General features: G+C 38.6%; 3 protein-coding genes and 1 pseudogene across 8 annotated transcripts; 1 reads left to right on the top strand and 3 right to left on the bottom strand.

The window, feature by feature from the left end:
- Positions 1-255: 255 nt before the first annotated feature.
- Positions 256-4,512, bottom strand: LOC131792502 (transmembrane protein 53-like). Of its 2 annotated transcripts, XM_059109885.2 has the most exons (3): positions 4,380-4,512; positions 1,838-2,074; positions 256-1,157 (listed from the first exon to the last, which is right to left on the bottom strand). In XM_059109885.2, exons 1-3 carry the CDS (start codon positions 4,407-4,409, stop codon positions 564-566), a joined length of 861 nt encoding a protein of 286 aa, XP_058965868.1. In that variant the 5' UTR covers positions 4,410-4,512; the 3' UTR covers positions 256-563. The 2 variants fall into 2 exon arrangements, with proteins under 2 accessions (XP_058965868.1, XP_058965867.1); XM_059109884.2 differs by lacking the exon at positions 4,380-4,512 and having other exon boundaries at positions 1,838-2,810.
- Positions 4,513-5,584: 1,072 nt separating this feature from the next.
- Positions 5,585-14,250, top strand: LOC131792500 (caprin-1-like). Of its 2 annotated transcripts, none has more exons than XM_059109882.2 (9): positions 5,585-5,770; positions 5,883-5,945; positions 7,725-7,811; positions 10,017-10,187; positions 10,757-10,916; positions 11,374-11,543; positions 12,179-12,473; positions 12,606-12,790; positions 13,036-14,250. In XM_059109882.2, the coding sequence occupies exons 1-9, from the start codon at positions 5,651-5,653 to the stop codon at positions 13,138-13,140; spliced, it is 1,356 nt and encodes a 451-aa protein (XP_058965865.1). In that variant the 5' UTR covers positions 5,585-5,650; the 3' UTR covers positions 13,141-14,250. The 2 variants fall into 2 exon arrangements, with proteins under 2 accessions (XP_058965865.1, XP_058965866.1); XM_059109883.2 differs by having other exon boundaries at positions 5,586-5,770; positions 12,609-12,790.
- LOC131777304 (piggyBac transposable element-derived protein 3-like) lies at positions 8,975-9,674 on the bottom strand (annotated as a pseudogene).
- A 1,578-nt stretch (positions 14,251-15,828) lies between the features above and the next one.
- On the bottom strand, positions 15,829-23,289 carry LOC131792540 (RING finger protein nhl-1-like). 4 transcript variants are annotated; one of them, XM_059109934.2, is made up of 4 exons: positions 21,071-21,326; positions 19,319-19,935; positions 18,581-19,003; positions 15,829-16,269 (listed from the first exon to the last, which is right to left on the bottom strand). In XM_059109934.2, the coding sequence occupies exons 2-4, from the start codon at positions 19,863-19,865 to the stop codon at positions 16,250-16,252; spliced, it is 990 nt and encodes a 329-aa protein (XP_058965917.2). In that variant the 5' UTR covers positions 19,866-19,935; positions 21,071-21,326; the 3' UTR covers positions 15,829-16,249. The 4 variants fall into 4 exon arrangements, with proteins under 4 accessions (XP_058965917.2, XP_058965915.2, XP_058965916.2 ...); XM_059109932.2 differs by having other exon boundaries at positions 15,829-19,003; positions 21,071-21,110; positions 21,202-21,297; XM_059109933.2 differs by lacking the exon at positions 21,071-21,326 and adding an exon at positions 23,179-23,289 and having other exon boundaries at positions 15,829-19,003.
- Positions 23,290-24,330: the final 1,041 nt, after the last annotated feature.

The raw sequence follows: 24,330 nt of genomic DNA, 5'->3' as shown, positions 1-24,330 counted from the left end.
TTGCAATCTCTCCCCCACGCGTTACGAAGTGGAGAAAATGACGCTTGAATGCGAATGAATCATTCATATCAAGTGGGGATGGGGGCATTCTTAGCAGGACGAGTTTTTTTTTTTTGAAGTGGGGGGCTAAAGTTCCCCCCTCAGCCCCTCCCTCTGCGCGGTCTCTGATCAAGACCAACTATCTTTCACTATTAGCTCAGTTATTCAAAGTGGGGATTGCGAGGAACAAATAAATAAAATGGCGTTTAGCACAGTCATATAGTATTTATTTCATCATCAGCTAAATAGTTTTGATAATAAACGTTCACCAACGTGACAAGACTGGGGCGAATACATCCCTCTGACAAATCATTCGATCTCAGTTAGGCTATAGATAAGCTGTACACTCGCCTATTTCGTTCGTGTCAAATTACAAGATGTCACCGAGGTTTAATATCTAGGCCAAGCCTTTTCTCCCTAATCGGATCCATACTGTAGAAAGAGCTCCATGTGACATATCCCCTTTTTTCGTAATCGTTCAAGGGATATGAAATCAAAAGCACGAAGCTACAGGTCCCACAACTCTAAAGGGTCACAACTGGTATATTTAGATCCCTGAGAAATTTCTTCACCGCCTCAGTGTATTCCTTGTTGTGGACGTAAAAGTGAGAAACATGCGGTGAACTCTCGAAACATTGCTGACTCACAGTCATGTTCAGTTCATTCTTCCAGTAATCTGCGCATGCTTGGCACGTGTCCACATCAGCGACTTTGTCGTCCTTAGAAAAGAAAAACAAGGCCGGTGAACGGACGGGGTTGTTGTGGAACAAGTGTGAATGCGCCAAGTAAACTTTGGTCGTGTGTCTTGCAAAGATCGCCAAGTACGCCTCAATGGACGATTTCATCAACCAACGAACGAAGGGATTTTCGGAGGCTGCGTTGGAAACACCGTAAGGAATCCCGTGGAAATCCACCGGGCTGTCGAGCACTTGTCCGCGGATTCTTTCCTTCACCGACGAGAACCTGTCTTGCTTTACCATTAAGTTGAGAACGTGGCTATAAAGATAGCCTCCAACTGAAAAGCCATGGATTACCACAGGCCTATGTTTGTTTTCGTCAGATATTAGCTTGTTCAACACTTTGGTGGCTACTTGTTCCGCTTTTTTAGGCCGGAGAATCTGCAACAAAAGGGTTTATAAATCAAAACTGGTTTAGTTTAGAGCTAATTCTTCCTTGATTCTGTGGCTTTGTTATCTACTGCGCGGTGGGTCAGGAAGATCTAGAAATCGTGCCCAAAATCTTAAATATGGCACTGCGGAAAGATTCATTATCAAGAAAGTGCTTATCGAGACAGAATACAGAGACCTATTTCCTTAAATCGATGCCTAGTTGCTTCCCCCGCGAGCCTAAGCGAGAAGCCCCTCCTCTATCTTTCCCTCGCGCGCGGCATTGGCGCGTTCACATCTCAAGCGAGGCGCGCAGTACATGATTGCTCTTTGCGCAAGCCAATTTAATCTGAACCCTATATTACAAAAGAACTCCGTCTATTACGTGGGCTTCAACTGAATAACATTACTGACATCTAGCTATACGTTTTTCTGTTCCAAAAACCAATTATTTTAGGGTGTCATTTTCGTAGGAGCCAATTTTCTGTGCCCAAAGAAATGACTCATAGTATTGTAACGGAACAATGCCAGTATCTGAACACCTATGCACCTACCCCTCTCCTAACCCAAAATTATCCCTAACTTATTATCAGTTCACTGTTGTTGGGTTAAGGGAGGGGTAGGGTGGGCAGTTGCTGAAATACTGACATTGATCCATTGTGACATAGCTCACCTACAAATATTTTTCTTACCTCCATGACCTCAAGTTTTACAGTAATGACATCAGCTCCGTATTGATGATACAGCTCACCATATTTATGGAGATGACGGCTTTTGGCCAAAAGCCATCCAAACAGGACCACTACAGGCCTGGTGTCTCCTCCTTGCCTATACTTCTCTGGGCATGGATGGACCTCTAAACTTTGTCTAAGGGCACTGCAGTGAAAAGGCCTGGAAGCAAAGAGCCATAAGGTCGTTGATACAGTCGACTGCAGTAAAAAAGGGGTAAAATAGTGAGTATGGATACTATTACAGTTTACATACAAGATAAGGGTGACGTAAAATGATAACAATATCAGAGAAAGAAAGAGATGTGCTTTAGTTTCCATGGGAGAAAGGAAGTGCCCAAAGGTTTTCTTCTCATTTCCAGCATATTTGTTAATAACCAAAGATTAAGACTAACCACTCTCTTATGTTACATGTAGACTGTTAGCTGTCCTTCCTGGCCATCTGAATGGGCTAGAATAGGTTAATGGTCTAAGTTACTTGTTTTTATCATCACAGCCACCAACCCACCACCCCCCCCCCCCCATCCCCTTTAAAATATTGTTTAGCTTCCCCTGAGAGGTAATCTGCTGCATATCATGCAAACCAACCTAAAAATTTCATTTGGTTATAGAGTAACAAAGGATGCTGGCACAAGTACATATCAATCACAAATTTTCTAGTAGAAGTAACAGGTTTTGTTGCCTTGTATCTGCAAATGATCCCCCCTTCCAAGCAAAACTGAGTTGCTATTTTGAGATGACACCTCACTAGCCATGCTTTATTGTTTCATTGAGGTGATTACATTTTATGGCAGGTGGGTACCTAAAGAGTCACTTCTGTAATTAAATTTTAAAAGATTGATTTTTAGGAGAGTTGGGGTTCACTAACACAGAATAAAAAGGCTTTATACTTCAGCAATCAAAGAGAGAGATGCAAATTCTTATCTAAAAAACTATGGAGTGTAAGTGGTATCATTGAAAATGATTACCTTACTTTTCCTTAAGACCATAAACACAAGTTATAAATGCATTAACACTACAAGACTCCCTTCAACAGGTTGCTAATTGGTGACTTAAGCTGTAAATCTAGTTTCAAAAATTCTGCTTGTGTGCTATTTAACAAATAAATTCTATGTTGCTGTGCATCTGTTCAGTGATGTCAAAATGTGGCAAGAACAAGAAAGTGGCACAAGAGGTACAGCTGAGTGTGCCAATGAAGTTATTGACACATATTGGCATCTTCAGTGATTAATTACTGTACAGCTCCATGGTAACATGGAGCCTATTTGTTTTATGTAACAGAAAGTAATAACACAAATGGCAATGTCATAGTTGTTTCTATCCTTCAGTTAATCATAACCATTACAATTTCCTTAAACGCGATTGGTGCATTAACTGCTTTATTTTTCACTAATAATTCTATAGAGCTGTAATTGGACAGTGTAATCAGACAGGTGGCTGTAATCGGACATCTGTAAGTGGACAGTTGAAGAAGCTAATCATACTAAGTCCACTCAGCCCAATCCACCAATCACAGAATTAATCAAAATAACCATAACAACAACCACTTATCCTAAAAAATAATTGAGGAATTTCCAAAATGGAGAAATTTTTTTACTTGAGACATCTATGTGAGATATTTGACCTAAATGTATTTGTTGTTTTTGGAAATTGTAACGACTATGATAACGGGATTTATTCTCATCCAATTCTGTCTGTAATCATACTCGTGATTGGCAAATTGGACTCCTGCTTCACGTTCATCCAATTTTGTGAATCACTCATATGATTACAGACCGAATTGGACTCCACTCGGTCCTATTACCATTGTAAATTATAAGAAAAAAGCAATCTCAGTTTGTGTTCTCTTTCATTGACAAAACCACCACAACTGATGGTTTTCCTGGTTCTCTTTCCCTATCTGCTGGACTGTGTGATGAATTTTCATGGAGAACTCATTAATTTATAATCGCTGAATGAATCAATGCATTTCAAAGATTTATTTTAAAATATTTCCAAACGTACACGGCCAATTAATAACTGTAAAGGTTTTTTTTTTTAATGGATTTAAGATGAGATTTTGAAGAGCATTCTCATCAATACTCCACGTGTTCGGAGCACAAAACACGTAACTTTTTACATGAATAAATTTATGACGTTCGGCAGAGCTCCTAGGGAAAACCTTGAATCTGAAATAATTTCTGGCTCACTCACAAGTCGATGGGAGAAATATTTGCATTCAAAATGAACATAAGTAAAAAAATCAAAACACTGACATCACGTCTTGCACGCAACATCGATCGAGAAGGTAAATAAACGAAAATTCGCGGTAATATTAAGTTCCAATTGCAAACAGTATGTAGTAAAATATCCAAACAAGAGACCTTTGAACTTGCCAATCAATTCGCTTTCGACATCGCGAGCCAGTGCACAGTAGGTCTTCCCCTTCAATTAATTCGAACAAGATAGTGCTGGAGCTTGCATCGCACTGGACGAATATTGAACTGCAAAAAACCTCTGCGCTTACCTTAAAGTTATTCCTGCAAGTACTGATCATGATTCTCCACGTGGTAAGCTTATTCTACTCTAATTATTCACGCGCTGCATAGATACGAAGCATTTTAAAGTAATTACTTTAGCACTCTTTCTCATCTGTGATTGGTTGTAACACACGATCGCAATTGTTATTTGTTCAAAGGTCACGCGTTCGGCGAGTGCTTGCGAAATTTGTCCCAATAAGTTTTGCAAGGGTACAATACAACCAAAATATATATAAATCAATCAAAAAATTAAAATGAAACAACATATGCAAAACGCACGAATCTTGGTAGAATACGCGTCAGGGAAAACTTATTACACTTGGTACGAGGCCGCGGATCCAGCTTCTTTCTGTGATTGGTTTATCGGCTTCGAGCTTCGACCGGAAAATCTAGGTCTGTAACTAACAGTGGAGACCGCGAACGAGGTTAGTTAGAGGGATTCAATTACTTTCTGTGTTTTCTAAAATAAACAGGCAATACGCTGAAATACACGTTTGAGTTATACTCTTTTGTTTAATTTCAAGATTATTACAAGTTTGTAGATATATGAAAATCATATATATGCACTGCGGTGAAGAAACGAATATAAGAGATCCGCAGCTATGAACACTACTGAGATAGTGGTTGAAATAAGACCTGAAAAAAAATTCAGGTTCGTACGGGATTTACACCCATGACCTTTGCGATATCGGTGCAGAGATCGTGGGTGCAAATCCCGTACGGGCCTGAATTCTTTTCAGGTGTTATTTCAACTACTAGCTCAGTAGTGTTCATAGCTGCGAGGATCTCTTATATTCGTTTTTACAACTTTATTTAATTCTAATTTCTGTTACATTGGGTTGGATTTTTTTTTCCTTTCAAAATATTGTTTGAAATATATTTATGTTGAATTTATCTGTATTTTCATTGATTCTTGTCGAAAAATATAGTAAGTTTTACACAAGCCAGTTGTCAAAAAGTTTTCGGTGACAAGATAAACAATCGTGTTTCGCGACTTGTCACTGTTCCATAACGAGCAGCAATAAGCAAGCAAGCTGAAATAATTTGGAAGCATCCCAAGTATCGTATTGAAATGAAGAACAAAAATATAAAATTGTGCAATACTCATGAAATTTTGTTGTTAGTTTCTAAATGTATCCCATGATGCTATCGAAGTGGCCGCACCCCTTGAGAATAGAGCGGATGACGTCAGGGCACGAGCGAAGGAGCACATGGTACAGAACACAGACGGCTTGTAACTCGGACCAGTGAGGAAATTATGCCAAGCGCTTCATCGCAATCTTCCATGCAGATCACAGCGCAAATGGAGAACAACGACCTGACCAAGAGTGTCTTGAGCTTGTTGGAGAAGAAAGTTCGTAATTTGGAAAAGCGCAAGGTGAGGTTTCGGTCGAATCGCTCGGCAATCGTAGTCGGTCTTTTCGACCACGCCATTATGAAGATATTTGTGTTTTTTAAACGTCCAAAGAGATATCCGTTTCTGTTCGCAGGGAAAGCTTGATGGCTACAAGAAGCTGGTCGACGCTGGACAATCATTGAATGATGATCAAAAGGTGCGTTTATCAAAAGCGAATTTTAGTTCTTTGGGCATCGTAGCGATGAGCCGAGTAAGACAGAGCAGTTGTCCAATTTCGATTGAAGTTGCCAGGTGTGCTCTTGAGTAAATTAGAAAGTCTTTCACTGCAAGATCAAGTTTCTTTTCAAGATTTAATGAATTGTTCACTACACACGAGATGGGCAGAAATCTCCAGAAAACGTAGATATTTGACGATTTGGAGTTACAGTAATAGTGAAATCTTGTCAGGTATGTGTAATATTTACACACTATCTGACAATTTCTCCACGCGGTTTACGAAAAGATGACTTCACATAAAGGTAAAATGCATTATCCTGGCTTTAAGTCGACATGTTTTGGTCAGTGAATCACAGGTTATTCTCCAGATCACAAGTGAAGCATGAACTGATTTACTGATCAGGAAAGTGTTTTGACGGAGACAATTGTTCATGGAACAAATTCAATACGAAATATTTTGATCTTTCTCCTTTTTGGTTTTCCCAGTTTGGTTAGATGAGTCATTTTATTTCTTGGCTCTGTAAACAAATCATGATTAATTTATTTTATTGGATTAGGATATTAACTTCTTGCAGGAATAATGTTTTGGAAATTTAGACAATGACAACTGATATTTTTTATTTATTTATTTGTTTATTTATTTTTATTTATTTATTTATTTTTAATGGTTGGGTTCAACCCATTTACCTTGAAATGCTGATGTCTCTAAACTGAATCTTTATCAGACTGATGTGGTTAGAACCACTGAAAGCCTTGGGAAAAGCAATTACAATACTGCCTCATGTTGACAAGTCAAGCCATGATAACGTGATGGGTAATTTCCATTGCATTGCATAGCACCCTTCATTCCCAGGAACTTTAGAAGGGAGGCATTGTAATAATTGAGTTAGTATGTGCACTATGACAAGTCAATTTAGCAAGCTTTTTTTTTACTGTACAGCCAGCTTAATTCAAAAGTTTGTTTGAATTGCAATGTTTCCCCTCTATTTAAACCCAGAGTTATAATACATGTCTTACTGGTCACATTTTCTCAGTCCACACTGTAAGTTACAGAACTTTGCTTTTTCCTTCCCTAATTCATGGTCCTTGTGCTTCTGTCTTGGGCAATAAATCCAAGAGGAAAATCATGGCCTATAACTTACATTACAGACCTTGAGCTTAGTTAGTAAGAGGTATCTATTTGAGAAATTTATGAACACTGTCTTTTTTGCATTCATGGACATGTGAAGTGTTTTTGATAAAGCTTATTAAAAGTTTGTGTTAATGACCATTGTTGCTACCCATTTAATCTACCCTTTAATCTTTCCCACCACATGGTGCCAGTTGAAAAAGTTGATAAATTGAAAACCTTATGCTAATCAGCAGAAAAGAACCCTATTGCCTTAAAATGGTTGTAATAGAAGGCACTGAACCTGTCTTAAATTACTATGATTTTTAGTAGAGCAAGGCATTATGGCAGTTTGGCCACCATATTTTTACATAAAAATTGAGTTGTCGTCACAGCATTTGGCTCTAATTCAAGTGGCAACATGTTGTTTGACTTCTTTTAGTAAGGTCACATATGACAGTTGGTGATTCTTAGCCCTTGAAATTTGGTTGCCACTGGAAATAAGGCAGGTTGCCTGTGCTAACTTAGTTATCTGACGGTAAAAACCTTGCCCCCAAACTTTTTTCGCACCTCTCTCCACCCATAATTTCTTCAACATTGGAGAATTTCTCCTTAGATTATTTCATCCTGAATTTGTTTGTTTTCTTTTAGCTTGCAGTTGGTCAGTTGAATCAAGTTGAACAAAATTTGGAATTTGCGAGGGATTTGCAGAAGAACATCACTCAGATTTGTAATGAGGTAATTAAACAGAAATGTATTCAGTGTTATATATGATGCAAATTGTTTGCAGTACCCCTTGATTATTGGAGATGTTGCCACAGAAAAGAAAGAAAAACAGGAGAGGACTCAACAATTAAAACATAGCCTGTCTTAGCCCTTTGGCTCCTTAAGAGTGACTAGCATCTAATTTCTCCTTATGATTTCACCCCTGAATCAGGCAGTAAGGTCATGAGAATAAAGGAAATGATCATCAATTGATTGCTAAACAAATTCTCCTTGTCAGCATCTCAGGAAATATATCTAGAACTGTATGGAGGATATACATTTATATAATAAGCTCAGTTATGCATGCGTTCTGATGTATAGATGAAATCATTATTAACACTTTTTTAATTCTTTATTATATAAAACAAATAGATTCCAAGTTGCTGTGTGTCTGTTCAGTAATAGATCACAGATGACGTCAAAATGTGGTAAGAACATCAGTGACACACTCGGCTGTGCCTCGTGTGCCACTTTTTTGTTCTTACCACATTTTGATGTCATCTGTGATCTATTACTGAACTGACCCATGGCAACTTGGAATCTATTTGTTAACCCATTGAGCCCCACACCTTAGAGCTCAGACCACCCCCTGAAATTCCAGAGAAAATGGCTACCACAGTGAACACACAGACCACTGCCAAAATAATTTAAGATTTTGATGTCTTCATTTCACTCTACTGAAGGGAAACTGCACAAAGTTGCATATTTAATAATATACTTTCCCCCTCTCAAATTTTATTTTCAATTTGAGCATCAGGTTCTCTCAAAAAAAATTCTAAAGCTAGAGAACGGATTCAACTTCATGATGTACAGCGAGTCATTGGCAAGGTTGCCTTCAGCTTTGAAAGTATTTATCAGTATGATGACTCTCTTTTGCACTCTTATTCCATCAGAATCATGTAAAAAGTTTTCCCTCAAATACAACACCAAAAGACAGATCGCAAATTCCTCCTCAACAAAAGGAATCCTAAACTTTCTAACGCGGGTCAATTTTGAATTTGCCCGCCATAGCGTCATCGCGACACGTCACAAGGCGCAGCTATAAAATTACTTTTTGCGAGTCATGAGCAAGAACAAACCAATTTTTACGCCTAAATGAAAAGTTTCACTTTGAACAATGCAGATATGTTCTTCGCTTAGGCAAACTTTTGCTCCAAGCGAGTTACAAGGGGGCAAACTTTGCAGAGGAGATCGTTTCGGTCTTCTGCGGTCGGGTCAGCAAGATGTAAATATTTCCCGAGAGTCATGAAGCGGTGCTCTGGGATCGTTTTTTTAAGCAATCAACTCCAACAAACTCGTCAGAATCCCAGTACATTGCCAGCTGAGGAAGTTCATGGATTCCAATGAGAATGTTTAGCCCGAGATACACTGAAATTTCCGCTTGGGTAGATGTGAACGATCGATCCCCTTTCGAACGAGCGTGCACAACGGTGTATCGAACGTCTTCGTCAATGTAAGCATCGTCGATAAATACATTGAAGAAATCTTTGGCAGTTGCATTTTCTCCGAGATCTCTGGTCGGGCCACGACGAATGGAGAATTCCTCAACATTAAATTGTCGCAATTAGCTAGACCATTGAAGAGCATTTGGTCGGCTTTCTTCTGCGGCAGATTCTTCATCACTACTAGCGTCGCTTTCTTCTTCCTCCTCACTAGCGTATAGCTCAACATCGGAATCGCTTCCCTTTTCTTGCGACCGTAGGTCGAAAAAGTCTTCCATCTCGTCATCCACATTTCGAAGCAAGTTTTGTTCATGCTGTGCTTGACGAGCTTGTCGCTTTTTTCAATTTCTTCGATGATAAAACCAGCGAAGACTTCTTGCTCTTCATCGGATGAAAATTAACTTTCATCAATTCTTCCAGAAACCATGTCTAAGCCCACGACATATTTTTGAAAAATTTGTAAAAAATCGCACGGTAAACGTGTAATAGTGAGTTTGGTCTCAAACGAAAGCTTATTTTTTGCATGTCACGTTTCACTGCTTTTCAATACCCAGGGGAGTTTTGTTTCTAAGCTACAGCCAATCAAAACAAGCCAATTTTGACAGGGCGCATGAGGGCGCATTGGAATTTCAGAGGGATTTTATTTCTGGGCGCATGAGGGCGCATCGGATGTCAATGGGTTAAACTGATGTTAAGGTGTACAGGGTTAACAGGTTTGACACTATCTTTATTACAGCATCAGAAACTCCAGAAGAAACTTGCCAAGCGTGATCAGGCAGCCCAGGCAGCAGCACAACGTGATGGTGACATCAGCAAAGTGTGTCAAGTCTTGGAGTTGCAGTCATTGATGGACAATCTTTCAGAAGATGTGAGGGTGGACTTTTTAAATGGCACAAATGGTGCTGTGGTGAGTTGAGAGTGAATGTCTGTTTAATATTTGGTCATAGATTTAAAAGATATAGCTTTGTACTGGTGAAATAATGGTTTTGACAGGGTGGTACTGTATTAAAAAGACACTGTCTGTTGGTCAATCGCCTCACCGTCTGTAATACAGTTTTTATGATGTTAGTTTGTATAATTCGGTATTAGATCACATAATAATCTCTTAACCCCTTACACCCTAAGATCAGTATGCATATTCTCCATACTGTTCTCTATACATTTCCTAATGTGCCGACAAGGAGAATTTGTCTAACAATCCAGAGGTTCTCTGGTTGATTAGCATTTCCCTCATTCTCATGACCTTAATGTTTGATTCATGGCTGATATTGAAAGGAGAAATTAGATACTGGTCACTCTCAGGGATTAAAGGGTTAATTGATACTTTTTTTTAATTCTCAACACTTGTTTGCTTGATATTGTATGGATATTGAAAGAAGAAATTCTCTCTTGGTCATTTATGGTAGATAAAAAGACCTTCACATTTTTTCTGTCCTTTCCAGAGCCATAATTTCGACTTAATCCTTAATCTTATAGGTGGTGTCAGAGGAGAGTTTTGTTCAAATTGATGACTTTTACAAGTTGATAACCCCTAATGCTGATGCTGATGAACCAATAAAGGAACAACAAATGGCCGCTAGTCGTCACATTGTGAAATTTCTAGAGGGAAGCCCAGACTCAGTTGTGGACACAACATGTATCCAGCATGATCTGAATTAAGAGTTTGATGTTTAACAAGTTAACGAAGTTTTTTGAACCTTAAAAAAACTGTCAGTAACGAGACCTCATGACTACATTGCTTGGCTTTGCGCAGACTGTTTCAGAACAGGTAAAATGGGAATAAAGAGGTGGAAAAGGGATGAAGTAATTTATAAACTTGAAAAGCTCCATCAGAAGCATGTTTCTCATCACATAAAGAAGACTCTGTAAGGAGATGCTCTGAATATGAACCACTTACCACTTAACCAAAATTTTTTTCTTGTGTAACTAATAATGTTAGTGCATCAATTATCAAGTACATGACAACTGCATGGCTTTTTTTACATCAGAAAGAATGTTAATTGTCCAGTAAGTTTTAAAAATTTTTTATTAGTTCTTCACACTAAAATGTCCCAAGTCTGTTAAAGACAGGTACCTTCCTTAACTTTGACAAGACAAAGCACTCAATGAGCTGGTTACATCGATCAAAAAATGTGACTATTTTGAGCAATCACAAGGCAATGGTGACAACAATGAGGATGAAGAGGAGGAGGAAGCTGCTGCTGAAGGTGACAATGATGAAGATCAGGAAGGCTCAGGAGATGATAACACCACAGAGACGCAAGTGAGTGTTTTGTTTGGTGTACATTTTAACCATTTTAACCATGCAGCACTAAAATCATCTTGACTGAAGAAATTTCAACAAAGTTATATACAAAATGGCAGATCTCTACTGTAATGAATCTTGTATTCAGAGTCCAATTTTGTAAATTAAGGATGAAAACTTGTGTATTGCTTTGTCTCCTACTCTTTTACTTTAGGGACAGATAATAGTAACAGAACAATGTATGCATTTACTATTTCTGTTCTATTTACTATTGTTTGTTTTGTCCAATCAGCATTTTGTTACACACTTGAAATTCAACTTTGTACTTTGTATTATTCAGAACTGAAGACAACAGAAGAACTACCAAAACATTTTTTTAACCCTTTAACTCCCAGATCAAATTTTTGATTCTTTTTACTGTCAACCATACAGCTCTTATAATGTCAGTTCAGAGAATTAAGTACTGAATCAATGAACAATCCCCAAATTGATATTTTTCTTTATTCTCATCACTTATCTGGTTGATATTGTACTGACATTGTAAGGAGAAATTCTGTCTTGGTCACTCATGGGAGTTAAAGGGTTAAAAGTGTTGTTCATTTTCTTAAACTTGTTGCATATCTGTTCATATCCAGACCTTTTTTTTTTTATAGAACCAGACAGTGGAATCAACAAATGGACCCTCAGATTCTCAAGTCAATGGTGGAAACAATACAACAACAAAAGTGAAAGAAGGTGGAAATGTTGCAATGTTTGTCTCTAATGAACATGGTCTGAACTTCCTCAGTGAATCAGAGGTCGAATCCAAACCTCCAGCTTCTGCAGAAATACCCCCAGCTCTTGAAAAACAGAGTGAACAAGCTCCCCCTGAGGGCAATACAGGTAGAGATGAAGGATGGGGTGATCAGGGGGGTGAAGGAACACCAGGTGATCAAGGGGATGACACTGGTGAGTGGAATACATTTTTATCCACCTTACTGCCAAAATGAATGATTTAGGAGATAAGTACTAGTCTTGTTTAGTTAACTTAGAAGTTGGTTAAGTGAATCCCTGACAGAAATTAAGATGGGCTTTATTCAGCAGGTTTCGACACAGTGCATCATTCTAATGGATATTCACGTGGAGGACGTGGAGGTAGAGGTGGATACCGAAGAGGAGATGGTTACAATCGTAGAGGGGGTCCACCTGGTGAGAGGGGAAATAGGCGCGGCAGAGGAGGATTTGGAGGACCTCCTCGTGGTGGAAGAGGGGGATATGGACAACAGGTCTGTTCTTATTTTTCTTGCTTCTTGCCCCTAGTGTCATAAAAATAGTTCATACTTCAAATTCAATATTCACCGTCAGTTATAAAGCTGAATGTTCCATTTGTGATGGACAGTTACTGATGATTGAATTTTTCAGATATCAGGCAAACCTTTGTCAAACCAGGCAGACTAACTATGGACAACTGCATTTCCTAGATTATTGTGTTTATTTGTATGGTAAATATTATTGTTTTGAATTATTTCAGGACCAGAGACATGGTGGACCTTCTGGAAGGGGATCTCGTGGTGGACCACGAGGAGGCCCCAGAGGTGATCGTGGTGGACGCCGTGGGGGAGGACCCCCACAGTAAATCCTTCTTTGTGCGATGGAATACATTTGAAACTAATCTTCATTGAGTTAGGAAGATTATGATGGAGCTTTTGGCATAATGTTACAAGAACTGACCTAGTTACAAGCTTTTAGACCCTGTGCATGCAACAAGTGTGAAGCTGTCAGGCCTATATGATAGTTATTTAAGAAAATTACAGGAAAAGATGAACAATAAGAGTCTTACACGTACCCTATCACTTGAAGACACAAATCTTTTATTACTAGTGGGTTTTGGCGGACATTTTCCACTGAAAGAAAACTTCCTGAATGACGGGAATCTTCAGAAAGATTTATAAATATTTCTCTTCAACTGCAACAAGTGTTTCTTTATGAAAGCCATTGACTTCTACGGGAACTTGACATAAAATATGGTGAAATATGCAAACAATGAAAACTGCTTTTCTAAGTGTGTACAGTAATGGAGATCTCCTCTTCAAAATATAAAAGCAGAAGAACTGCAAGATGTTGATATTTGATATCACCCTCTGAAGAACACTTATCAGCATGGAATCTTAAGCTGCATCACAGAGTAGTACAAGGATTCAGACATATTTAGAGGCTGTTCAATGTCATCAGCCCAAGTGATTCCACAGTTTGAAAGTGTTTCCCCCCCCCCCCCCCCCCCATTGGTTGTTGTTGTTATTGTGATTGTTTTATGTGTGTTTTGAAGAAGCATTTAAACAACTTTGTGCTTCTGGTGTTTTGTTTAAAATAAAAGCCGGGCATGAAAGGATCTCCTATTGACATGAGTATTGTAATTTAAAAATTAAAGCCATATTCATGTAAGTATATTGAGTCATTTTGTCTGGATTACTTAAATTGTTGTTTGGATAATTTCATTTGTAGAGCAGTGCTGATGGTCATTCAAAACCAAGTAAATTGTAAGGAATTTAGTTTTGATCATGTTTGCCATCTAGCATTCCACCCGATTCAAACATTTTCCTTCTTTTGATTGAGTTTATCTAATTGATGATCATGAGCATATACGAACCTTCTTCAAGATCTCAGTATTGATTCTTACCATCTGACATTTTTGTATTGTCATCATATCTGACCTACTGGTAATCCTCAATATACTGGTATCATAAGGGTAAGTCTCTTATTGGTCTTTTCCAAGTGTTTTGATTAGGATCCTGTGGTAACAGAAGGCTTGCAAATTCTATATCATTTTCACAGGCTTATTAAATCAGAGAAGGCCTTCTTAACTCTTTGACGTCATAGAATGACTGCATCTAAAATCTCTTAACAATGTCACCCATGAATCAAACATTAAGGTCATGAAAATAGAGGAAATGATCACTAAGTGAAGAAACTCTTGATTATTAAATGAATTCTCCTTGACAGCACCTGAGGAATATAAAGGGATGGAATGCAGAATGTACATTCTGATGTTTGATGTAAGGCTTGAGACCAGCTTGAGGAAGTAGGGGCAACCTCTGAATATTGGGATTTCTCTCTCTAGGCCACCTCCCTGTACCTCGTTCAATATGGTGCTAGGTGCTCGATGGCTGGCTTGGAAAAAAAACCCTGCGTGCGCCATTAATCAGTGGGTTTACAAGATTTAATAATTCAGAGATTGAGCTCTAGTTAAGTTGAATGAAGCAACTTCTCAGTTGTGAAGCGTTAGATGCTCAACCTACTGAAGCAAGCGTGTGAAATTGAGGATATGGATTTGAATAACAGTGGGTAAGCCTTTAAGACTATTGTGGTTCAGAGAGATGCACATACTCTAGCCCTTTGTCGAGTTTCAATTCTCTTATTTCTTGTAAATGTTAGTCGGAAGATTTCAGAATTGAGTTAACCCTTTAACTCCGGCCATGAGTGATGAAGACACAATTTCTCCTTACAATATCAATACAATTCCAAGCATACAAGTAACGAGAATAAAGGGAAGTATCGGTTAGTGGTTTATTAGTTGATTGAACTCGGAATTCTCCAAACTAACATTATAAGAATTATAAGGGGACAGTCAGGAGAAAAACTAATAAGATGTTGGGAGTTACAGGGTTAAGTGTAAATCATGAGTTGGCATTATTAGGCTCCTGTGGTTGTAGTTCTTTGTGATACCACAGAATCACCACCCAACGATTTATATTACTCATGTTGATATGTTTCTTTTACATTTTGTAAACAAGGAATGCTTTAGAAGTTAACCCTCAATCGATACTTAATAATTTTAAGAATAAATTAAAGGAATTTTTTAAGCAAATTTTCAATAGCCAACCGTTGAGATTACACTCCCTGACCTCCATGCAGAAGTGGTTTGATCTCAGCATGATTTTTCTGTTAAAGCAGTCGCCTACTGACTCACTGACCTATAGATCATCACTTCCTAAACTAGAAGTGTCTCTAGAATCTTGTGAGTGATTGACTGACATTTATTGCTTCATGTCAAGATAGTATTTCTAGATTGGCGTATTGCGTGACGATCTAGAGAATTGTCAATCAATACTATCGACTGTCGAAAATTATAAGGTGACTGCATGTTATTCGAATATTTGTTTTGCTAAGAATTAGCTGGGATTTTGCCGAAAATTTCACGGGCAAAGTAAAAAGTGGGAGGGACCAAAATAACAACGTTACTCGCCAGACTGCATTGGCGCAATCAACTTATTGTTTGTTACTGATTAATATTTGGTGAAATTGAAATCAATTTACGAAGCAAAGAAGATTTTAATGATTGATCGGTTTACTATCTGAACTAAAACATTTTAATTCAAAAGATTAGACTAACTTAACAAAATTGGCATAAATTGACAATCGCTTTGGAATACTTTCCAAAAGTTTGACAATGAAGATTCTGCCCGCTTACTCGGGAGCGCGGTCCTGTTTTGCCTTGGGGCTGTACGGAACGATCTGGTAACGAGCACTGTGGAATGTGCGGGGTCTGGTACTGTCATTGCTTGTCAGATAAGGACACGTGAACTTGATGTAAAAAATCAGACACAATGTGGCAAAAACACTCAAAACGTTTGACATCAACGTCACTTCCGCCATAAACTGTATCAAGTCGGTGAGAGAACACTGCGCTAACCTGGCCAGGAACGTAGCTGCAAACACTTTTACCAAATGAATGCTGGTATTGTTTTTCACCATTGCATGCAGCTGCCTGGTGAAACAAAACTGCAAATGTAATTTTGGGATTGTAATGGCTTAAGCATGGTGGAAAAGTCTGGAGACGCCTAAACTTAATACGAGAAAGATCTCTTTTTGAAAAATAAATTGTTGAAATGAGAGCATGCAGTGATGTTATCCGTTAGATTAACAAGAGGCAGGCAAAGAAAATTTACCGTCATTTGATAACCTGCTATTCAATAGACTACTAAAAGAGGAATCATACGATGCAAGACATAAACAATTAGAAATTTAGGAGAGTTTTCCCCCATTTCAGCCGTCATTACAATATTTGATGGTGAAATTCGTCCTTTAAATTTTGATTTTACTTCAAGGCTAAGCATATTGATTTAAAAACTACTATTATTAGTTTGATGAAAATGTAAGTAAAATTGCGAATAACAAGTAAACAATGAGTTGATTGTGATATGTGCGACATACCTAACACCAGATAGATTCGAGATTTCAGAACTTAAATTTGTGCACAGGCGGCTAGGAACTACGGCATTCACTGTTAAACGAAAGTTTCTCCGCTAAACGCTTCAGAAATATCGACGAATAATATTCATGGCTTAAGATGAAGGATTTCCAGAAACAATCGTATGCGGATGCATTGGAGTTTCGTTTATCATGTTAGAAAGAAAGACTAATGACGTATTTCCTTCTAAGGGAGAATAGTTCTTTTATTTTTTTCTCGTACAAAAACAATCATATTTTCTCCAGTTTTGACGGAAAACGGCTAAAGCTTGAATTCGAATTTACATCTCCGCTGAGTTTCATACTTAGACGAGCTACCATCTTTGGTAACCATCATGATGAAAAAATAATATCTAAATTCGTAACATCGTGCCAAGGAATTTCCAGGAATCAGTGGACGGAATTAAATAAGGTTGCATGCAACAAATTGAACAGAAAGGAATCAGTTGAAATAATATGTAAAAAGATGTGCCTAGCTCTAGGATAATATTTTTTTCAGATAAATGCTCCCTCGTAATTTTTTTATTGCGACCATAACAGTGTTCTTGTGCTTTGGAAATCAACCCAAGATGTACGCTTTCACCACTGGTAGCCCAAGCTCACAAAATGAACCTCCGTATAACATGCAAATATGTTTAGCTTGCTCAATGGCCGAAATGAAAGGACCTGTATGAGAAGAAACGGTCCCTTTCTCAACCTAGAAAATCTGAACTAGTTTTAAATAAAACCAAACTTACCTTGCTAAAAAGATTGTTCCTTTGCATCGAGCGAGTTTCTTGGGCTGATTTAGGGCCGATTTTGGACAGTAGCGTCCGATTTTCGACACTAGTGTTTGATTTTAGTCACTAGTGTCTAATTTTAGGCACAACTTCTCGATTTTGGCCAGTAGAGTCCGATTTTGGACACTAAAGTCCGATTTTAGGAACTAGTCTCCAATTTTGGACACCAGTGTTTGAATTCGGACACTGGTGACTAAACTCTGACGTCAGTTTTTAAAATCGGACTATAGGGTGCAAAATTTTTTTTTTGTTTTTATATCACTAGAGATTATCCTTTCTATAAAGCAAAGTGAAAGGTGAATAATGTCGATGTAACTTAAAAACAGATACCCAGTTTACTATATTTCAAACTTGTCGCTCTTTGAAGTATAAAATCAATCCCTTTCCAGTCCGTGTTTGTCTTGTGAGTGTAAATTCATGCGGCTACCTCATAAAGCACACGAATTAAAACACTCTCAACTCGGTTCCATAAAAAAGCATAAGTCCGGCCTCTAGATATGGGTGCTAAGTCTACCAATAGGATTACCTAAACTGAGTACGATTCCTGTTTTTAAAGGTGGTTTTCTTCGATAACTTGCAAATTTTAATCTCTAGCTAGGCTTTTCAGTTGAGTGTTGAAAACTAAAATTCAAAGTTCCTCTTTCCTCCTTCGCAAACGTTGTTAAGCTCGTCACGTCACGTAATCGTTCCACCCCAACAGTGTTTTTGTGAGGGGGCTGGGGAATGATTGCGTGACATGCGAGCGTAATGACGTCTGCGCAGAAGGCCAAAGTTTCGCAAGAGCTGGTCGTGATAAAGTAAAGACAAAATAAATACTCGAATTGCTTGAAAAAGCGTGTGTCCGAGTCACGTTTCTTTAGCTTTGCTTCCGATTGATTCCAGTGAAAATACGAATTTCCTAGTCTAATCACAATAGTTTATGGCAGACCAATCATTTTAGAATGAACACTTCACCCATCTGTAAATCGCAGCACAAAATGCGTCCATCAGGCGTTGTGGTTAAAGCCGTGGGATATTGCAGCTTACACACAGTTTTGCCAGTGAACTCACCTTCCGTTGTGAACTGTTGAATACGACCATTATTTCCGTCACAGACAAGAAGATTCTGATGATCGCTATATTTCTCAATACACAAACCCCATGGAGAGCACATCTGCCCATCAGCCTCCCCTTTCTCTCCAATCCTTTTTAGAAACGTCCCTGAACGGTCAAACACTTTCAAACAGTTGTTCCAGGCATCAGAGACAATGAATCTGCCTCTGTGAAAGACACACCCAAAGGGATGATCAAGCTTTCCTAAGCCGTAGTCTCCAAACTTAAGCACTGGCTCACCATCTTGTGTCAAGACCTGGATTCTGTTGTTGAAGCAGTCGGCCACAATAACATGTCCTTCGCCATCCATACAAACACTTGCTGGGTTTTTAAACTCTCCTTCTCCTGTTCCTTCTCCTCCAAAGCTTCGTACAAAGGTACCTGTTGACAGAATGGAAATTTTACAGATTAAGCCGACTTCCTATTTCAGAATCTACTTTCTCTTCAATTATGCCTTTTTTAAAGCAATTAAAATGCTTAATTTAAGCTAATTTTATTCGTCAAGCGCAACCCTAAAAATGCATCGTTCCAATTGTCTTGGACATGTTTTTGGACAAACATCAGTAATACAGGAAATTCCAAATATTTGTCTCCGGTGCGACCTCGGTCTTACATCGAATGCAGACGTAGCAAACACACATATTTCGTATTCGAAGCTTACTCTACTTCATTTTGGGGCAAAATCTTTACACCTACCTATCTTTACATTGAACTGTTGAACGCGGTGATTCAGTGCATCTGCTACCAGAATCTCGTCATCATTCAGGAACGTTACTCCAACGGGACTGCTAAGTTGTCCAGGTTTCTTTCCATAGCAGCCGAGTGTTCTCAGGAAATCTCCTTTTTCGCCGAATATAAAGATACAGTGTTTGTGAATATCAGCAACAGCGATTAGCCCCTGGCTGTTGACGGCAATTCCAATGGGCTGTTTAGGAATTTCTCCCTTCAATTCTAATTTACTGATAACATCCATCTGTCGTTCTTTCGCTTGTACAGTAAAATGACTGTCAACAAGCTTCTCGCCATCTATGAAGATGTCGTAGGTGCCTGGTACCACAGGAATAAACTTGAAGTGAAAATTGCCGTCGTCTCCTTTATAAATACCGACGATTTGCACTTTTTCAGCGGGTTCCAAACTCACTTCTACGTGAAATTCTTGGTTCGGGTTACCCTGCATGGGATGAACCACGACATCTGCTTCTAAACCAGCTTGAATGTCTAAGTTTTCAGTCGATAGCTCCATCTGATATCTGATTGACTTGTAATTGACTTGTAATTGACTTGAATCTCAGTATCTCTGCTTTTTATCGCGCCTAGTGTTGAAATTTAACAGTATCAATTGCAAAATAGTTTTTAAAACATTATAGTCGTTATCGGAAGTGATGGAAATGCTGTTTATGGAACCAAGGGATCACCTTTGTTTGATCATAAGATCACATCATTGTCTGTATGATAATCACGCCTTGGTCACAGGGGTGACTGAACAGTCAACTCTCTCGTAAGTGGACAGCTTTATTTACGGACACTTTTTCAATTCTCCTTTTTTGACTCCCAGTCAAGCTCGGTATTTACACATTCTTGTAAATGGTCACTCTCTCGTAAGCGGACCCGGACACCTTTGAAAGTGAAAGTTTTTTGCGTCGGAAAAAAATATTATGCAAATTAGCTGGCTGCACATTCAATGTCCAGACAGCTAATTTGCATAAGTAATTCAAGCCAAGGTTCGAGGACAACTGATAGTCTCCCCATTCGGTCTACAAGCTTCGGCGCAACGCAATTATTCTTATAATGACCTTTTATGTGCGAAGGTTTCAGTTTGGAACGGCATTTTTAGCTTTTCCGAAGACATCAGTCTTGCCAAAATCGACTATTACAGGGGAGAAGCTGGTCTAAAACATCGTTATAGCATTTTAGGTCATTGGGAACAAATTCACATTAAGAATATCGTCTTACGCGACTGCCGAGTTAAGAGGGATAAGAAAAGGTTAAAAATAACCCCAGGAGAGACTAAGAATAACCCTCAGGTATACACTACCCAAGAGGGTATGCAAGAGATTAAAATAACCCTCAGGTATACACCATCCAAGAGGGCACGAAAAATTGAATTCACACTAATTTATATCAGGAGACCGCTGTTTGTCTGGACTCTTTCTTTTGACTGAAAGTTGAGGCATCCACCATTAACTTATATAATTCTTATCCTTTACTAGTTCCCGAATGTCTTTGTCAAGCTCGGATATTCTTGACTGACATCATGGCAATTTTCCATGATATTTCGACTGGAGGCATTTCCCGCCTAAAGTGTACGGTCGAGGACGATTTGATTTACTGCATCAGCAACAAGATTATGTTTTGAGACCTCGCGAATCCATCTGCTGGATTTCTCCCTGTCTAATTAGTCCGGCACAGAGACCAATCGAAGATATAACATGCATGTTGTTTGGTTACCTGGTGTTGAACGAACAGCCTTTGTTGGCGCGCTTGAGACCTGCTGGCGAGAACGAACGTATTGTAGTCATCGCGGAATCGAAGAAACAATTCGTTCTTTGCAAAAGCTTTCGGCCTGATTTCACACTAACTTTTCGTTAGCACATACCAGTACTTTTTGGGGTCGAGATTGGATCCCGTAACTATCGAAAGCTCAGCCGATCGAACGAAGACTTCGGCCTCCATGATAAGATCGCGCCGAGTGATTTCAATGCCAGATTTCTTGTGTTTTCATGATTGAAATTCGAGCATAGATGAAGTATTAATTATTAGGTGAACCTTTAACTTATAATCAACAGGTTTAAGTAGCCGCATAGACACCTACCGACCGCAAACGTTGATGTCATTCTCTGCACTGATGACAGAAATATAGCGCCTCTGTAGAATGCATGCTGCGAATTTTTTTCGGGGCCAAAGCTCCTCATGACTCCCTCGTAAGCGGACATCCCATGCAAAAATAACTGATTTTTGGCGATTAAATTTTTTCGTAAAGAAACAGGGTTGACAGGGTAACAGAATAGTAGAAATCAAGAGTCTCCATGACGTGCTTTGCCCACCAAAAAGATTTATGCGAGGTCCGCTTGGCAATTATTAACTATAAGAGAAGAAGTGAGTTCGCGCTCCTAGTACGATCGAGGTGTTGGGGATGAATTTTCGGCAATTACTTTTTTGGCACTTTTTGGCGAGAGTAAACCAAAACATTTAAGTTGTGCTTTCTCGTCATAATATAAATGTTTCCAGATACGGATTGGAGGTATGATGTTAATATTTGGTTAAGGACACATGTTAATGGAAAGCGCAGAATGTAAGCCAAATAAATTTTACAGTTTAACTCAATGATCGGAATTTTTTTTTTTTACGAAGGATAAAAAAGGATCGACGCCCACCAAGAGCGTCGGATTCACTCGCATGGAGTCAACCATTTTCTCTAAAAAAATAAAGGTTATTCCCTCACTGAAATAAGACAGGTATATGGGCGGCCGTGTCAAAGCCAAAAATACAGGCACAATAATTAGTTTTTAATAAACAGAAATGGTCTAGTTGTCTTTTGGAGAACGGTTTATCTTATCTCAAGAGCTTTATTTAAAATACAAATGGGCAAATCGCCCTGTTTGAAATGAAATATTCAAACAAAAACTGGTTTATACAATACAGAAACTTTGTAGCCACCCTTGCTGAACTGATTCCATAAAAACACGATTGGCCAAGTGTTAACTGAAATGGTTCAATGTCGAAATGACAGGCAGTTCGGCTAACTGTACTTTGGCTCAGTGACTTGACACAAACGGTTCAGAGTAGTGTGAAATGGCTTAAGTTATCAGCAAATGGTTAATCGTAAGCCGCAATGGCTTAGTATCGCATCAATCTACTCACCGTGTTTACTTACTCGGAACTGGTTAGATCAAATGACCACCACAAACCGTATAATATCAAGCCACGCTTTAATAATTATTCGATCTAAAAGAAATACATTTATAATTCGCAATTATTATCAAAATACGCGGCCAAATAGAAAATCGGCCTCTTCAAAACACACGCTCAGCGGGCCGCAAAAGACCGACAGCAGGCTGCTAATGCATTATCAGCCCTACAGTGAATAACATGACTTTTTGAGAGAATATTGTTTATTTGCGCCCGCGTAGTGTCATTTGTGATATGCCTATTATTTATAGACGATTTTAAGCATTTTTTCGGTAATTTTCAATAAGTTCACTGGACTGAGTTGATTCTTTAATAGCTTGTTCAATCAGCACTTACATGATGATTTGAAGTGACTTTGAATTCGTCATTCACTTAGCTTGTATTATTAAAACTCGCATTCTTGATATCATTTGGCCTTGTTTATTGATAATAATGATAATGACATGACTTTTTTCGGGAATATTGTTTATTTGCGCCCTTGTAGTGTCATTTGCGGCCCGAGCGCGGAGCGCTCGGGCCGCAAATGACACTACAAGGGCGCAAATAAACAATATTCCCGAAAAAAGTCATGTTATTCCCTTATTAGAACAAACGCAAATCAAGTATTTATCTCGTAACTAAATTTAAAAACTTCAATAGAAACTTACTTCTGTGGCGGGTCGTTACAACAGTCTCACTTTATGGGTTAGCAAATTCTCCAGGTAAGCGGATTTAGAGACAGAAAAACCATAACAAAATAACTTCTTTCTCACTTCGATTCTGCTGAAAAACTGACTTGAAACAGAATAATCTAACGCTTTCAAATCAATTTATTGAAATTAATGCCAATCACGATTCTTGTCATCGAATAAATCTGTCAACACGAGGCAACGCCTATTTATTAAACGAAACTTACCGTAAAGTAAAATGGTTTAACGTGACGACAAATGGTTTGGTACCAACCGAAATGGTTTAGTGTTACAGCAGCTGGTTTAAGCTGTAACCGCCAAAAATACAAAAGTGAAATGGATAAGTCAAACTTGAAATGGAATAGTCTATGTAGGGTCTTACGTCACAACACTTACGTCATTCAGATCGAATTTGACGCGAAATTATAGTGAAAACTGCTGTACTTTAAGTGAATAATTCTTACTGTGGTTAGGCGTTACCATGGTGACAATTCTCCATTTTACTACCTCAATATTAAATGAGAATTTGAAACAAAAGGAATGACAGAAATACTCATGAAATCCATCATTTTACGCGACAGCACATTTCAGTCTAGATAGTAAGAACCATAGCTAGGAAACGTGATAAAGCGATTCATTGTTTTTAGACGACGAAACTACAACTAAAGGGCGCCCAAAAACTATAAAAACTAAAGGGCCTAAAATCGGACTTTAGTGTCCAAAGTTTTGTCTAAAATCAGACACCGGTGACTAAAATCAAACGCTAGTGTCTAAAATCGCACCTTTGTGTCGAAAATCGGACGTTACTGTCTAAAATCGGCCCTAAATCAGCCCAAGAAATTCACACGATGCAAAGGAACAACCAGTTGAGCTAAGTGAGATGATTTCTACTCAAACCTAGGTCAGATTTTTTAGTTTGAGAGTGCGACCATTCATTCCCATGCACATCCTTATATTTCGCTCATTGCGCAACGTAAAACATATGCGCATTACAGAAGCAAATGTGCGAGCATGGGCTACCTGTGGTTGGACGTCAAGGACGCTGAAAATATGATTTCTTTTACGTGACATTCTTCATAAGTTAAAATGGAATCTCACTCTTGTTTATATTTTTAATATTATTTCTAACTA

This window comes from Pocillopora verrucosa, chromosome 8, assembly GCF_036669915.1.
Source record: "Pocillopora verrucosa isolate sample1 chromosome 8, ASM3666991v2, whole genome shotgun sequence".
Classification (NCBI taxonomy): domain Eukaryota; kingdom Metazoa; phylum Cnidaria; class Anthozoa; order Scleractinia; family Pocilloporidae; genus Pocillopora; species Pocillopora verrucosa.
Note: the sequence above shows the minus strand (reverse complement) of the source record. Positions and strands in the feature narration are given on the sequence as shown.